General features: G+C 38.8%; 1 protein-coding gene across 4 annotated transcripts in view; it reads right to left on the bottom strand.

The window, feature by feature from the left end:
* Positions 1 to 239: 239 nt before the first annotated feature.
* The window catches only part of FBXL13 (F-box and leucine rich repeat protein 13), a 91764-nt gene continuing 74274 nt past the window's right edge, over positions 240 to 17729 (bottom strand). For all 4 annotated transcript variants that reach the window (XM_069801761.1, XM_069801764.1, XM_069801760.1 and 1 more), the window contains 3 exons: positions 13265 to 13399; positions 8971 to 9134; positions 240 to 690 (listed from right to left, as the gene is read on the bottom strand). In XM_069801761.1, the coding sequence (XP_069657862.1) occupies positions 555 to 690; positions 8971 to 9134; positions 13265 to 13399 (435 nt within the window). In that variant the 3' untranslated portion in view covers positions 240 to 554. The remainder of the gene's footprint in view (positions 691 to 8970; positions 9135 to 13264; positions 13400 to 17729) is intronic.

Genomic DNA, 17729 nt, shown 5'->3' on the forward strand with positions numbered 1-17729 from the left:
TGAGAGGCTTTTATGAGAATTAGGGCTCTGGGTGCACAAGTGACTGTTCAGAAGTAGAGAACTGTGCTTAAACGTGCACGTATAGTTGTGCATTAAGGAATCAGTCGCTACTACCTTTTCACCATTCTTCATTGCTCAAGAACACTGTTCTTGATGAGTACCAGCCGTGTCAAGTGTGAAGTTCTGTGGGAAGTCAGAGTATTTATGTCCTGGAGAGGACCTTCATGGCAAACAAGAACCCCCAAACACACAGAGATTTATTTATTGCTTACTCTGCACAGGACTACAAAAACTTCTCATTATTGAAAGATGAAGACAGCTTGAATCAACATCTGAAAGTTAGCAATGTTTCAGTGCGGCTGTCTTGCTTGAAGGCATACACACTCCTGCAAGAAAAATTTGCAATGCTTCCTTACTAATTCAACAAATGGCCTTTTATTAAAGTATGATTAGTTTTAAGAAAAATAATAAAGTGTTCTTTTCATGCTCTAGTGAAAAACCCTTGAACTGTAGATGTTGTGCAGTTTCTTCATTTTTCATTTTGAAGAATTTGTTTATTCAGGCTCTGATGTGTGTTTGTTGGTGAAGGTGAGTATGTTACCATCCCGGTCATATCCAAGCCAGGAAGGAGGGTCAGCATCATTATGTTCTTGTTTCTCCAATTTGGCTGTATATTTCAAGACAGCTTGTCTGCAACAAGAGTTAAAAAAAAATTACAAAAGTAAAAAAAAAAATTTTGCAGAGGCTGTTTCTACAAAGAACACTAAAAGCTGTTTAATGAGCAGAAGTTCCTTGTTTTAGCTGAAGCTATCAATATTATAAGAGGTGTTGTGGAAACTAAAAAAGAAGATAATTGGTTAGACCATAGAGTCACAGAATAAATTAGGTTGGAAGGGGCCTCTGGAGATATTTAATCCTGGTCTTGCTCTAAATGGATCCAACTAGACCAGGTGGGTCATGGCTTTGCCAGCTGAGTATCTCTAGGGATGAAGGTTGCACAGCCTCTCTGGGATCATGTTCAAGTGTTTGACTTGACTAGCCTTCTGACTAAAAAGTAGTTCCCTTGTACGTAATCAGAACTTTACATATGCCACTTGTTCTATCAGTGCACCTTTGAGAACAGTCTGGCTGTGTCTTCTCTTCTGTATCCTCTGATCAGAGATATCGACAGCAATAAGGTCTCCCCCAGCCGCAGCCTTCCCTTCTTGTGGCTGAGCAAAGCAATTCTTTCAGCCTCCCTTTACACATAATGGGCTCCAGGCCTTTAATGGCCTTGGTGGCCCTCATCTGCACTTGCTCTAGCATGTCAGTGTCTGGACTGGGGAGCCTAAAACACAGATTTTTGGGACTGAGGTGGCAATGCCATTGGAATAATAGCATTGCTTTTTGAAGACAACATAACACCAAACAAGATAAATAAAACAGATCAAAAGATGTCACAAAGTCTCCAGAGTGGTTTTTCATAGCTATATAGGAAGGTTATAGTCACTGTTTTTTTTCTTTGAACAGTCTCTGTGGAACCTCAAAGTATTTCTACCCTTTCCTGGTTCACCTTCTGCTTTCTTTTTGGCTAACCTCTCCACTTGTAGTTATCTTCTGTCACCCACCTCTTTTTAAAGTGTATTGTTTCTGAAACGGAATTGGATCCGCAAAGGGCAGTGTCACAGAGCCTTACTGTTACCTGCACTGGCCCCAAGCTCTCCCCAGGGCTGTCTTATGCAGCTTCTGTGATAGCTGAACCAGAAGAGAACTGCTTACCATGTCCAAAACCACCCATGAGCCCTCTGAGCTCCCTCGGCATTTTGTGTCCACTGCCCCTTTGCAGCGTTGGAACACAAAAACAATGAACTAGAGCAAAATGACACAGAAATAGGAGAAAATCAGGCCTGCTGAGTGAGACACCCTAAGAAGAAGTTGAAAAGTAACTCTCCCTTCTTTCCAGGCAGTATCAGTCCAGCAACTTTCACTGCCTTCCCAAGCTGAAGAAACTCAACTGGCCACTTTCAGTCTTTTGAACGTCTCTTTCTTTCCATCACTTCTGCAACTTGGCTGTCAGCCTGCTACCAGCTGCGCAGAGCACCCGCCTCCCCCAGCCTCCCCCCATCGCTGGCTCTTGCACTCCAGAACGCTCCCCTGGGCTGAGCGTACTCATGTGCTCGTTGGGAAAGAGCCAGCTCTCTACATCTCCCGTTCTCTTCAGGAGATTCAACCTGATCTGGTGTGTCACAGCTGCAGCAAGGTAGTCTTTCTCCCTGCTAGCCAATTTCCTAAGCTTTGTAACAGAACATAATATATGGCATCCAGATGATAATAGAAAAAAAAATCCAAATTAAAAAGTGGTCTGTTATCTGCCAGTAATGCTACTACAGTATTTTTTTTTCCCCAAAGTGAAAACACTGAAGATGATGGTTACAAAAGAGGCAGACACACACAGCTGTAAAGCTTGCACCACCACAGCAGGAAAGGGGAAGCAGGGAGGGGTGCAAAAGGGACAACATTAGTGAAGCAAGCAGGGCTCCTTTTCAACTGCTGCAGGATACTTTTTTTAAAAATCTAACACTGACACACTGTATGAACCACATCCACACAAGGCTGTATCTGTTTTTATATTAGGGAGGCCTGTGCCATTGAGGAATGTGTGCACAATTTATATGAGCTATAAGTTCTAAGCTATAAAATAAAAAAATCAACTCATCCAAGTCCAAATTCCTGTTTTTCATGGAAACTGCAATGTATGGTGGCTGTCTGAAGTGTGTATAAGGGGAGCCATTACTATTTTTTGGAAACTTATGCTGTCCCATGCATGGAGCTACAGTTGATTAGTTTGCCAGAAACAGCCATTCATTAGTCATCAACACATGGCAAAACAGATCATTTATTTAAGATATACTGTACTATGATAGAGCCTGCTTGTTTATTTATATAGTGTCTTAAATGAGCACACTGATGAATAAAAGCGGTTCAGCAAATAATTACAATTATCTTTGGCAAAGCAAATATCTCTTGGTGTAAGTAAGTCAGACAAAAGTACTGGCCCAAACACATAGCTTGAGCAGCACCGGAATATATAATTGACTCCCTACCCAAAGTTTCAATCCTTTTTACTAAGAGGGGATAGCTAGGAAATTCAGTTCTGCATCACACTCTGAATTCTGAGCCATTCCAAAATTCAGAAATGTTTGACTGGTTCCATCATAATAAAAAGCAGAGGTTTTGAAGGTTAGAAAAAACAATCAAGAGGAAAAGGTAATGGAAAAGAAAAACTTAAACATGGAAGAATTGTTTATAGTGCAAATGCAGGAGAAATTAAGCCGAAGAGGCAGGTGGAAGCATGCAGCTAATGGGAAAAGCAGAAAGCATCCTGCAAGCATGCTCCAGATTACAAAAAGTGATAAGACTACATAAAATCTGAAGTATTCTGAGGTCTATGTCAGCTGCAGCAGTTGTATCATTTTATGCCATCCAGTTCAAGTGCATATGATGGCTGAAACTTGGCACTCCGGGAGCCTCCATATCACTTCTGAAGAGCAATTTACAGTCAGTGAGAAGACAGTGAGATATTTTTGTTGCTTCTTCAAGAAAAAAGAGTAATTATTCTTAGTCCGTTACCAAATCATGTGTAGGCTGTCTTCATTTCCAATTACATGTGTGTTGGACTCTCAAATCATTCCTGCCTTGAGACCTGAATATTTGGATAATACCTAAGAAATCCTGCTTTTTCAAGAGAACAAAGTTTTTGCAATCTCATTTCTAACCAACAGCAACCATCAGAAAACACAACAATTTAAAAAAAACAAAAACAAACCAAAATCAGAATGTTCTCCCAATGTCAGATGTATTGTAGCTATTAAAACCCATTGTAATTTCTGTTTAAAAGGCAAAAATTTTAATAGTATTTGTTGGTGAGTCACTTCTTAACAGAGTAGTCATGAATTTAAAAGAAATGCAACTGGTTTCATGTTAGTGCAGACAAGAAAGAAGGAAGCATTTAATTTTGTGCTCAAAGAACAGCTTTTGGTGGAACCAAACTTACAGACGAGATGCAATTTGGTGAGAGCACAAGACTGGCTGGCTTCTCAAGGCAATGGCAGATTTCCTTTCTCATTTTGCACCCAGAAATGTTAATGGAGAGCCACACCTTTCTCAGCACTGCACCTGACTTTAAATGGTACTTGTGTTTTGAAATTTAAGGAGAATGTTTTACAGGGATGAGGAGTGTTCCTCTAAAGATCCCAGTGTGTTATTTCTTGTAGGATTAGTCCCAAGTGAATCACAGTCAATACAACCTTTTCCTACAGAAGCTACATTTTCAAAAGCAGTTAGCTTTCTTTTCCTCTAGCAGAAGAAACCAACTGTACCAGTATCATATACTCCCACAGGTAGATTATCCATGATTCTTTATGGCATTTAGAAACAGGATTAATTGAAAGGTCATTAGCCTCTGGATACAGAAATATGCAGCAGGGTATCAGGCCACAGACTTTTTTTTCTCCTAACATTTAATAAACCTGGACCCAGGCTAGTATGTTGGCAAATGTAATCTCAAAAGCTACCTGATACTGGAAAGAATGGACAATTTATATGCTCATAACTGTTTCCTATGAAGCTGCATTGGACTGAAACTTGAAGAACTTTGTGGCTCCATATGTTTTCTATTTTAATCTAACGAAACAGTAAAAATATAACTTTGAAAAAGATTGTGACACAATACAAGAGATATGCCTCAATATTTGCAAGGCTCAGTCTATTAAGAGATGACTGCTAGGACTGGTTACCATTTAATAATAAATAAATGGGGAATTCCTTTGGCAAAACAAAGTATACATGATTTATAGATTTTGTAGGGCAACTTTAGACTAAAAATTTATTTCTTCTATTGCTTATTTAGAACCTAAGCCACTAGCATGTTTAGTTCTCCAGATTAATCTGATTTTTACATAGATGTCCTCTTCCATCTCCTTAAACAGGGAATGAAATGTCAGTGAAATGTAGGTTTCACTCCTGCAGAACGTAAATTACACCCAAACCAGCCTTCTCCTCTACATGCTGTGAAATTCTAAGAACCTGAATAAGGTTTTAAGAGTTAGTTAGTCTGAAAACAGAGAATGAAGCCCTGTTCATTTTTCTGACAATCTGTTGCTTATTATTCACTACTAAAAACATACAGGTTGTAAATGAAATACATATTTGTATAAAAATATATTGTGACATATTAGTGACAGTATTGTCATTGCATTTGATGTCATTGAAAAGCTACTGCAAGACTAACTGTAGAATCACTGCCATATTTTACTGTGCTTTTGATGTAGTTATTGGCAGAAGATAAATTTTTTCTCATCTTTGCAATATTGGCCTTTAATTACAATAAAAAAAGAGTTTTCTAAAGTGTGACACATACAGGATGTGGAATATATCTGAATGTAGCTGTGAACTCCCTTTTATTTTCTGAATATCACTCCATCTAATGACAATTTTAGAGTTTTATCGAAAAGCCACTCTGACCTTGATGTGGTCAGTCTGTTCTGCAACTGCCTAGGTCTAGGGAGGCTCTTCAGACCTCTTGGAAGGAACAAGCAAAAAAATCTTCCTTGCTGGATTATTCTACATGATCGATCCACCTGATGATAGTTTTTTGTCCCAGACTCAAATGGCACGGGATAGGAGTTTCCTATCATTGAACATATGGTACAAAGGGTTAGAGACTAAGGCTGGCAAAGAAAAGAATCAGCCACCGTCACATACCTGCAAATCAGGCTCAAGAAAGTAAAATTGGCAAAGTTTGCCTAGTTCTAAAAATCACCAAAAGGGCAAAGATAACACTGGGTGGAGATGTGTGTCTCATGGTCGCTTTTTTGTTTTGCAAAGATATATAACTCTCTAGGGCTTTCTTCACAGTAAAAATAACTGGTTGGGAAATTTCTTGGCTGAGTCATAAAAGTTTAATCAAGACATTTGGAGAACCCATAGCATATGGGACTTGGAGGCAGAGGCATAATCCTGGGTCATCCTGCAAAGGCTACAGTAATGCAGACGGTTTTCTGAGAAGTCATATCAGCGCTTTGATCATGGCTCACTCAACATGAATTGGAACTTGCAGAAATTTCTGTTCCTACTACACCTCACTTCTACAGGAAGATGTATAAGCAACCAGAGCCTGAAAGGGACAGCACACTGTTTACTGCTCTAAGCAGAGATATGAAGTCACAGAAAAAGCAAATCAACAACAGTAATCTGGGGGTAAAAGAAAATCCCTTGAGGCTTAATATGAGAAAAACTGTAAATCAGAAAATTATGAGGAGATAAAATGTATTTGAAATACCTTTTTTCAGAATGAATAGTGTAGTTCATTTACAATATTTTTTTCAATTACTACTCTTGCATACCAATCCTTCAAAACATTTTCTGTATCTAACACATAGTTAATTAGAAGTAGAGGTTTTAAGAAGGAAGTTCTGAGTCGACATTAAGAAAAATAAGTCAGAGAGAAGTAAAGAAAATAAAAGTAATGACAGCAGAATTGTTTGTGGTGAGACAGAGGGAAATAAACCAAGGAGAGTTTGGAAAGCATGAAGCACACTGGAAATATCTTTTAAGTTATTAAGCATCTGCATTGGTCTTGTGGTCTCTAAAGTGTCTATGAAACCTTGGAATGGTTTAGCAGGGAGTGCACTATCTACAGTGGTCCTTTTAGAGTGGGGTTAGAGCTCTCCTAGTGTGGATACTCTCTATATAAGATGGTATTATATATTTCTTACTCTCATAAAGTTTAAGTTATATACTCAGATATATCAACCATGCTTAAACTTTAGTTCTTTTCTAGTTTCAGTCCCTTTGGTATGTCTGGCCACTGTGCAGTTCTAGGTGCACAGCGCCTGGTCTGTGATGCTCTTAACCCCCATGGACAGACATTGAAGCCACATCCTGAAGACTCACAGCTGAAAACTTGGCTCTAAACTCAGTCCTCCCAATTTTCAAGAAGGCTAAGAAGGAAGACCCTGCTAATTACAGGCTTGTCAGCCTCACTTCAGTGCCTGGTAAAATTATGGAGAAGGTTATTCTGGGACTTATTGAAAAACATTTGAGAGACAACGCAGTCATTGGTCATAGGCAGCATGGATTCATGAGGGGAAAGTCCTGCTTAACCAACTTAATTTCCTTTTATGACAAGATGACCCATCTAATTGACCAAGGGAAGCCAGTAGATGTGGTGTTTCTGGATTTTAGCAAAGCTTTTGATACTGTCTTTCACATTATCTTTCTGGATAAACTCTCCAGCACACAGCTAGACAAGTCCATAACATCTTGGGTGAGCAACTGGCTGACAGGTTGGGCTCAAAGAGTTATAGTAAATGGGATTAAATCAGGCTGGTCATCAGTCACCAGTGGGGCTCCCCAGGGCTCAATTTTAGCGTCAGTGCTTTTAAATGTTTTTATAAATGATCTGGATGCACAAATTGAATGTATATTAAATAAGTTTGCCAATGATACTAAACTTAGAGAGAGACCTGGATAGACTAGAAAGCTGGGCAATCACCAACTGTATGAAATTTAACAAGAGCAAGTGCTGGATTCTCCACCTGGGACGTGGTAATCCTGGTTATACATACAAACTGGGGTACGAGAGTCTGGAGAGCAGTCCCACGGAAAGAGATCCGGGGGTTTGGGTTGATGGCAAGTTGAATATGAGTCAACAGTGTGCCCTGGCAGCCAAAAGGGCCAACCATGTCCTGGGGTGCATCAAGCACGGCACAGCTGGACGGCCGAGGGAGGTGATCGTCCCACTCTGCTGCACTGGTGCGGCCCCACCTCGAGCACTGTGTGAGGTTTCGGGCGTCTCAGTATAAGAAGGACAACAAACTGTTAGAGTGTGTCCAGAGGAGGGTGACCAAGATGGTGAAAGGCCTCGAAGGCAAGACTCATGAGGAGCGGCTGAGGTCGCTTGGCTTGCTCAGCCTGGAGAAGAGAAGGCTGAGGGGTGAGCTCATCGCAGTCTGCAGCTTCCTCACGGCGGGGCAGCGGAGGGGGAGGTGCTGATCTCCTCTCTGGTGACCAGCGACAGGACACGAGGAAACGGCATGAAGCTGCGTCAGGGGAAGTTCAGATTGGACATTGGGAAAAGGTTCTTCACTGAGAAGGTGAACAGGCTCCCCAGGGAAATGGTCACGGCACTGAGCCTGTCAGAGTTCAAGGAGCGTCTGGATGATGCTCTTAGTCATATGGTTCAGTTTCAGGTTGTTCTGCGAGGAGCAGAGAGTTGGATTCGATGACCCTTATGGGTCCCTTCCAACTTGAGATATTCTGCGATTCTATGATTCTAAACCTGATCAGAACTGACTGGCTTTGAAATATTGTGGGGAATCAGGAGGCTTGGCCCATTTATACCAGTGGGGAAGTTGGATTACTTTGTGGTAGATTACCTGTTTTTTCCAACTGTAGATACATAACAAGTATGTTTCACTTGTACTTCATGAAACTATGCTTATAATACCTTGACTCATTCGCTGTAACCATGCTGCATTTTGAGTACAGGCCCACGTCTACTTCTGCTGTATACTGACATTCAGTCATTGAGAAATAGGCTCCCACAAACCCTTGGAGTGAGCTCAAGTACACGCTGCAATGGCTGAGAGCATTAGGCCCAGCCTGGTTTTCTCCCTCATGTTCCCATGTGCCCTTGAGGTGATATCCTGTGTCTGCAGAAACTTCCCTTAGAGGACGTTGTTTGCCATAAAGATAAATGGGGTGCCTATTTCCCTTCACTTCTGGCTGACACTAGAATATGTAGATACCCACACCAGGCCACAGGAATCCTAAGGCAGCAATGTGGACACCCCCTAGATAAAGGAGTAAGATGGCTCAAGCCAGATACCTAGCATGGCACCATGATGTCAATGAAAAAAAAACCAAACCTCATGGTTTTGGGTTTCCAACCACCTCTGAATTAAGATTAGGAAATATCCTCCTACTTACTTGGTAATATTTCTACAATACAGCATCTTGAGAATCTGGAGTTGTTTACAACCTTTCCAAAGATATTTCAGTGCTTTGTCAGTAAGATGAATGCAACCCGAGACATCCAAGAAGTGGAGATAATGGCAGGCTGCAGCCAAGTATTGGATACAGGTATCAGTCATCTGTAAATGAAGCAACAAGACACGCAGAAGTTAGAAGATTATCGAATAGTTGAAAGAAAAAACCACAAAGCACAATTTTAGTGTCTGATTTGTGGGAAAACTATGTTTTAAAATACTTTGTGGAAGTGAAGTTTCTCGCACAGCAGAATTCTGAATCTCTGCAAGAGGCTCTAGAAGAACTGTCACTTAAATACCAGGAGTATATTAGGCATTAATTAACTGTGATTCCAATACAGTCTAAAGTGTTATGGGATTGTTTTCACCTAATCAGAATGGTTTAATTTTCCCAACCTCATAATTTTGCATGTAGCACATATAAGCCTTTAGCCTTACCTGCTATTGTATTGTTCTCACTAAACTATTAGGCTGCACTTACAGTTTAGTTTTATCAGTTTTGTATCTCAGTTCTCTGTTACAAATGAGTGTCTCACACCAAGAACTTTTTAATGTATAGTTGTCTTTCTTCAGCTCTGAAGCACAGCTGCTTAGTTTCACCTCGCAATTCCATTTTTCTAAACTGATATTCATTGCCATTGATGCTGGAAGGCACATTTGAGTCTTCAAGGCACATAAGCAGTCATGCAAGCTACTTAATTGCTCCACTGACCTCAATGGGAACAGTCAAGAATACGTTATGCACATACTTTAATTACGTTGTTCAGTCAGGGCCGAAAATCAAGAGGGGACATACTAAAGACCTTGTAAAGATACTTGATTAAAATCAGTGAAGTGGGATGGTGGAAAGAGAGACAAGGGTTTCACTTGCATTAAACAGCCAATCTCATGAGAATCTAAAAGGGACAAGGAGGCAAAATGAAGCTAGGACCTTGGGCTGTGGAACAGAAAATAAGCATACTATCTCATGATACAGTCCTCCTGGAATATAGAGGTAATTCTGTGCTTTGCTTATTCCAGATTTAGCTATATGCTCAATATAAAGATCTGCAATAGATTAATAGATTAAAAGATTAATAAATAGATTAATATTTCTATTGAAAAAAAGAAGTTGCTGACTCTGAAGTCAGTAATCAGTATCAGATGCATTTAAGAGAAATCTACATTCATCATACACTCAATCCTATTTCCTTTAGAGGACTGAATTACAGAATTCATTGTCCATCGAACTGTGTCTTCAGAACTTAGCTATTTAAATAGCTGATTCATTTAACCAGAGATTTATTTTCAATTCTTGCTGTATTTTTTCATGTGTAGGATATGTTTCCCATATCAACTTCATTTTTTTCCTATGAAATAAGAATTACCCTTGAAATCAGGCTCATTCCTTGAGTAAGATTCAGAACTGCACTGCTGAATATTTTATAGTATCAGCATTTGCAAAATTACTTGTACCTGTCCTAGTATACAGAAATGTGACAGGGAGGCTCACTGAACTTTCACTAAAGCCAGTGGAGTTTGTTCAAAGACAATTAATTTGCCCCAGTAGATATGATTAAAGTGATAAGTTCTTCTAATTTTAGAGTAACCTGCATAGCACATGGCAAAACATTCTTAATGGACATGTATTTCTATTTTTTTTTTTCCATGTTCTCTTGCTATGATTTTTTTTAAATTTTTTTTTAATATATAATATAGCTGATGTTGCAGGACACTACTCTCAGACATATTAACATATATCCTTTGGAACAGGTTCATTCTTACTTTAATCTTCTGACCACTTTTAAACAGTCTCTGAGTGGAAAATATTTCCTTACTTAGCAGCTGGATCCCCTCAATTTACACTAGAGATTGCCAAAGGATTTGAAAGACCCATTAGTTTTAACATCCACAGTTGTACCCATCTCATTTTATGGAGTTGCAAGCTGGATTCAAGTCAAAAAAAGACTTGTAAACTTATGTGCAAGTTTATTTGGAAGAGTCTTGATGTTCTTTTCTGAAAATAGTAGGGTATTAGCAGTTAACAGATAGGCTCTATAACCATTTAAAGAAAAGATACCATCCAGGAACAAAGTGTTGGAAAGGGACTACTAGGTCACTGAGTCTACTTGTTCCCATTTGCAGGAACTACAAAATATGACCCAGTTCATTCCCTTACCAAGAGCCATCCTAACATTCCTTAATGCTTTGTCCCTCTCTCCCTTCCCAGGATGCTGTTTTACACTGCTCTGATAATCAGAAACTCTCCCAATTTCCAGCCTGAATGTATTTACTGCCATTTTACAGGGTTGTTTTGTTTTCCTGTGTTAGTACATAAGGTGTAGCAGAAAGTGTGACAGAGACGACTGATTGCAACACTACCTAACTGCAACTACTTTGGGAAGATCTCTATGCACAACTTCCATTATGAAAAAAATATGAGAAACTTAGGAACTTTTGGACGGCAAACAAATTGATCAGAGTATCTATAATTAAGGGCTGGCTAACTAGTCAGCCAAGTCATCTCAAACTAGTTGGCCAGGAAACTGTTCAGCCACTGCAGTGAATAAAAGGATGTGAGGACTGTGTGGAGGACTGAAAAGATAGTCAAGGATTATGGAGATGGGTGTTGGAGAGGAGGAAGGCAGGGACAAGCGATGGCTGCAAACTTACTGTGGAAGGAAACAGGACATGGGCACTTCAGTAGGAAAAAAGGCGGAAACTGGTCCAATGAGTATGGTGAAATTTTAGGGGATAGTTTAAGACGAACTTTTCCAAAAGTAGTAATAAAGTTGGTCTACTTCCACTTAATAGTGATGGAAGCAACATTACAACAACTTTTTCCATGAAATTAAAAAAAACCCAGATCAGCATTTTAAAAATTGCATTTGAATGACTATTGCCAAAATGCAGCAAGTATTTGCTTTTGCTATTAAAGAAAAAAATTAAAGGCACAGAAATAATAAAATGCACAAAAGCCAGAGGTATTAAGTCAGAAAGCACAGGGAAGAAGATTTAGGCCTTCATAACAGCAATAATTTCAAAAAGGAACACACATTCTGATACAGAAAAAAGATAATTGAGATGCAAGACTTTAATCAAAAAGAAATAATACTGAAAATATACGAAGCAAAAATGCTGTAGTATAAGCTCATGGTAAAGAAGAACTAAGTTTCACTATAGATGATTCTTAATCTAAATAAATTAATAGATAGAAATAATTGGGGTTTTTTTTCAGATATCTAGACATCCTGAATGAAAATTAGTTGAGCAGCTTCCCTGAAGAGATGTTAGTTAATTGAATATGGCTGCAACCGCACATCGTTTTATCGGTAATAAATACCCACTAAACACAATATATCAGACTCACCAAAGCACACCGGTGACAGTGGGAACCACTAGCAAAACTGTCACATTAACCTGGATAGGACGGGAACATTCATATAGCCCTGGGATGACTATTGTTCTGAATTTCCTTCTAGCAGTCAGTAGAGAGACAGAGCTTCTCAAAGAACTGAAGAAGGGTTCCCTGACTGATGCTCTGTAGGAACACTTCTCTCCACTGACTACAAAAAACAGCCTAAGGAAGATTCCTTTCCATAGGTATAAGTAAGTTATCCAAATACCTCATAAATTTTATTTTCCAAAGGACTTAGTTTCTTAGCCTTAGCATCTTCAAAATAATTAAGCATGAATTTACATCTCTGAGTGCATCAGCTTTTAGGCACTACTTCTATTTTCAAAGTAGCCACTGCCCTGCCATGTAAAGCCACAGGTATAAAGTTCTCATGCCCCTGTTTATGCATTACCTGTGTTCAGAAAGAGCACTGGAAAAAATAAAGCATGAAAATACCAAGAGTTATTAAAACAAAGACATGACCCTCCACCCTTTGGAAGCACCCAAAACAGCAGAAACTGAGGGAATATTTGCAGGAAGTATCACTAAAAGCCTTTCTCTCTTCACCCTTCTGTAGACATCAAATCATGGAGAGACAAAATTTTACCTGATACAGCACAGACACCTTTTTGTTTAACTGCAACCATAAGAAGAATGCCAAACACTCTCAAGAGCCAAGCCTCAGAACTTAAAACATATGGAAAGTCAGCTGAACTTAAGCTCTGATTTCTAAATTAGTTGAGTTCGTTGTAGCATTGTGGCAAGACACAGATGCCAGCAGGTCAAATTTCTGAATTAAATACTAAGTACTTCTTTGCAATAGCAATCACAGAACTGCTGCTCCATTTCTTATACATACCTTTGGGCAACCTGCTACGTTGACAGATGTTAGCCTGTGGCAGTGAAATGCCATTGTTTTCACAGCTTCATCTGTCAGCTGAGGGCAGTAAGAGACATGGCAGTGTTCCAGGTATTTTGTGCCCTTGCAGAACTCCTGAAAGAGCGACAAACAAACCAGTCATTCTTAGGTGACACGCCTACTCTATTTTTCTCAATTTATGATACATTTACATCAATCCTTTGATCCACTTCAGGCACTTCAGTTTTCTAGGTACCCTTTATTAGTAGTGAAGTCATTTAGCCGTTGGCTGTGAATGTCACTAGAAAAAGAAGAGCTGCATTAAGAGGCCATTTTCCATTGCTTACATATTATACTATGTGTTCATTAGACTAACTTTCATATAGGTTCCACTCTATATATTAAAATATGTTGAATTTGCATTTAAATTGAGCACAACCCAGAAACTAAAGGTTTGTGCTTAGAGGACAAGCCCGAAATACATTTATTCTTCTACTCTCTGCAAATGCCTGTTTTTGTGTATATTAACATTTCTCTCTTCCCCCCCCAAAAAAATGGACAAACAACTGTATCTGTATAAATTACATTATTTTCTTGGAAAGGAATGAGTAAGAATCTCAGGCCTGTCACTCAGGAGTTCCAGGTTCTGATTTGCTCTGTGGAGTTCAGGCCAGTTAACTGTGGCTGAAGTGCTGTCCTGGTTTCAGCTGGAATAAAGTTAATTTTCTTCTTAGTAGCTGGTATAGTGCTGTGTTTTGGATTTAGTAGGAGAATAATTTTGGTAATACACTGATGTTGTCAGTTGTTGCTACGTAGTGTTTATACTGAGTCAAGGATTTTTCAGCTTCTCACGCCCAGCCAGCAAGAAGGCTGGAGGGGCACAAGAAGTTGGGAAGGAACACAGCCAGGGCAGCTGACCCAAACTGGCCAAAGGGGTATTCCATACCATGTGATGTCATGCCCAGTGTATAAACTGGGGAGAGTTGGCCCAGGGGCACTGCAGCTGGCCATTGGTCAGCAGGTCATGAGCAATTGTATTGTGCATCACTTCTTTTGTATATTCTCTTAGTAGTAGTAGTAGTAGTAGTAGTATTTTACCTTCCTTTTCTATCCTATTAAACTGTCTTTATCTCATCCCCTGAGTTTTACTTTTTTTTTCCCGATTCTCTCTCCCATCCCACCGGAGGGGAGTGAACAAGCAGCTGTGTGGTGCTTAGTTGCCAGCTGGGGTTAAACGACAAGTGCCATGTAATTCCTGCTGTGATACCTGTTAAGTACAATTTCTATCCTCATTTTTAGAGCAAATAACCACCTGCTGATTCTACTGACTTCAATTCCAGCACCTTTGTAACTCAGGTATTAGCTTTTTCATACACCCTGTAAAACAGATCATTTGGAAAATAACAGACCAAACCATTCAGTGACCTTTCCCAGCTTATAAAATGGAGAAGAGATAACTTCAGACATTATGAAATTGCAAGAGCTGTTTACAAAACATTTTGGTGACCTGCAGATGGCAAGTGATAAATAGGTGTAAGGTAGTATTATTACTATTATTGCTATTATTACTACTACTACTACTGCTACAACATTCCAGCTTCTACATGAGGTTTTTAATTTTTACATGAATACTTTTTCCATGTTCTCTTCTACAAGACCAACTGAAAAGACCAAAGGGACAATTTGACCAACTCAATGTGTTCATGTATTTTTCATCTTACATTTGATACTTGCACCTGTGACAGGTGATCATATGAATGAAAATGTTTAGCAAAATGCACATTAAAGTGTATATTTTAAATAGCATCAGATTATCCCACATAAAACTTTGCTTCTCATGAAACATGGGTAGTTATAACTGGCATACTATGCACATTTATTGTTTGCAATGAAACTCCTATGAGAGGCCACATAGATTCATGAAATAGATTTTTCTCCTTTGCACTCTGAAACTTCATTTACCTTTTGGCCTGAATCTTTTTCAAACCTGAAAATATTCACTTCTGGGCCTATAAAGAGAAGGAGGAGGTAGACCATAACTTGCATTTGTGGAAGCCTTCTCTTGAAAACCCTGCAGATTTGTTAACTCGAGAACCAAACAACATAAAATCGTATTTCTTCGCCTAACAGTGCCATGATGTGGGCATCACAGAACATTCTGCAGCTCAAGAAGCTTTAGCTTCAGTGAGAATCTCTCCTCTTCTGTGATGTCCATCCTAAAACCATGGTGAGATGCCTTAAATTTGTCACTGAGTTGATCTTCCAGGCCTGCTAATCTTGGCCTGAGGCCAGTGTAATTTGTCATTTACTGGAATGGAAATTTTACCTCTATAGGGGAAAGAAGGAAATACTTATGTAGTAGATTGAATAAAAAACACTGGTTGCACGAAGCTTTTCAAAACTTTCAAGAAGTAGTCCTGAAGTAAACAGACTAAGGGCCACATGGATAAATAACACATGTGCATGCACACAGAGACACACAAATGCACATTATCATGCACAAATATTGCATATTTATCATTCTGAAAAAAAATCTGTAGTAATCAGACTATTGCCTTTGACACATAGCTATTTTTTCCTTATGTAAAACAGGAACTCAGACACTAACATATCGTTGATCACTGAAAAATATTAGCTTTGTTATGACCAAAAATTACATGATTCTGTGTGATTTTCCTAAGTCTTACCTAAACAGATGCAAAGAAACTTATTAAATCTGAAATTTGTTTCATAGACTGGAATTTTAGAACTTTTTGTCTGTATCCTCACTCTAGCTTCTTTTTTCTATCTACCAGCACAGCTGTAGCAAGGCAGTGCTTGGGCTTTGGGTTCTTGTTTTCTTTTACAAAAATATTAGAATGCCAATGGTTTAAGTTAGGATTAGTTAGAGTGGACAATTCAGATTTTATATTAATTGGCTTCTGTACCTTTCCTATTTCAATCTTAGCTCTACAGGCTGTTTGTTACCTGCAATACAGAAACATTCTAAACCCAGTAAATCAATGTTTTTTATCCATGTGTAAGAGAAACTGTACTCCCTTCAGAATTAGGCCTTAGATGTGATGACTTAATCACTGCATTCTCGGCTGGGGTATGTAGTACAAGCTGAAGCCAAGATTTCAATGCCTGGGAGATATGTTTATCTTGTTTTTACTGGCATAGTTTGTCTACACACATATTTAAAATATCCTTCAAAGTCAGGTTCTGAATTTGCTCTTAAGTTTAAGTCTACGCCTATATTATTTTGCAAATAGCACTAAAGTTATATTTGCCATCAAAGGGAATGGAGCTTTGTTTGCTCTCTTCATCTCTGTATCCCTGGTTCTATGCCTATAAAGAAAATAACAGAAGTTGTGAAGATAAATTATGTTTGCAAAACATTTAGACGCTACAAAGAATCAAATACCATATGAAGGAAATAACATCACTTTCTAACTTATTTGCACAATTTTCATTCTCTGTAAATAAGGCCTGAGGACACACACAAGCATCAATGAAAATATGAAATACTAAATTACTGCTTATTAAGTGAGCATCATCTGAGTTATGAATGAGCAAAGATCCTATTTACAAAATATGTGATCACATAGGCATTTACATACTGCTATAATGCCTGGGAACAAGTAAAAGAATTAACACTATACAGTCAACATTATTTCCGTTTATATTATTTTTGGTTCTATTATTTAGTTATTTTATAACTTTGCAGCAATTTACCTTAACAGTGTTAGTAAAGCCCTCTTAATATGCATTTTCTTTTCGCATAAGTTAAATATTCTTTATATAATCAAAGGATAACCAAGTCATGCAGCATACAATGGGATTACTCTCTACAAATTTTCCACAAACTCTTATCCTTAGAATCAACTTACAAAAAAGGACTTGCCATTTTGTTTCAAGTTACTTCATACCTCTTCTTCTTTCTCCTGCCCTCCCTAGATCCATGACAACATGGCTTCTGTAACTAACTCCTACATGTACTCCCTGCTGATGCTTTCTTCCTCAAAAAGTTCTAATTCATATGGCAGACAAGGAAAGCATACACACTTTTTTTTTCACAGTCTTTTTTTGAACTTACTCTACATAGTGAGATAACTGAAATAGCTTCTTAGCCATAAGCATAGCACAACGCAGAAGTGAATATTCTCCTCTGAAAGCAGCAGTGCTGGCGCTGCCCGGCTTTCCGTGAGGTACACAAAATGTACATACTTGGTCATTGTTTTGGTTAAAAACATGGAACTTTACACAGAACAGTCATGAAAGGCGAGTCAGAATTATTCCTAAAGAAGCAAATCCTAATGGCCTGACGTGTATGTTGGGTAAAAAGATTCAATCCAGATGCATCCCTTGTGGTACAGCAACAACTGACTCATTCTTACAATATATGGCTATAAAATGATGGATGTTGGAGCTTTATAATGGAAAAAATGTAGAAGCTGAAGACTGGGATTATGTGATGGCATTG

This window comes from Haliaeetus albicilla, chromosome 14, assembly GCF_947461875.1.
Source record: "Haliaeetus albicilla chromosome 14, bHalAlb1.1, whole genome shotgun sequence".
Taxonomy (NCBI): domain Eukaryota; kingdom Metazoa; phylum Chordata; class Aves; order Accipitriformes; family Accipitridae; genus Haliaeetus; species Haliaeetus albicilla.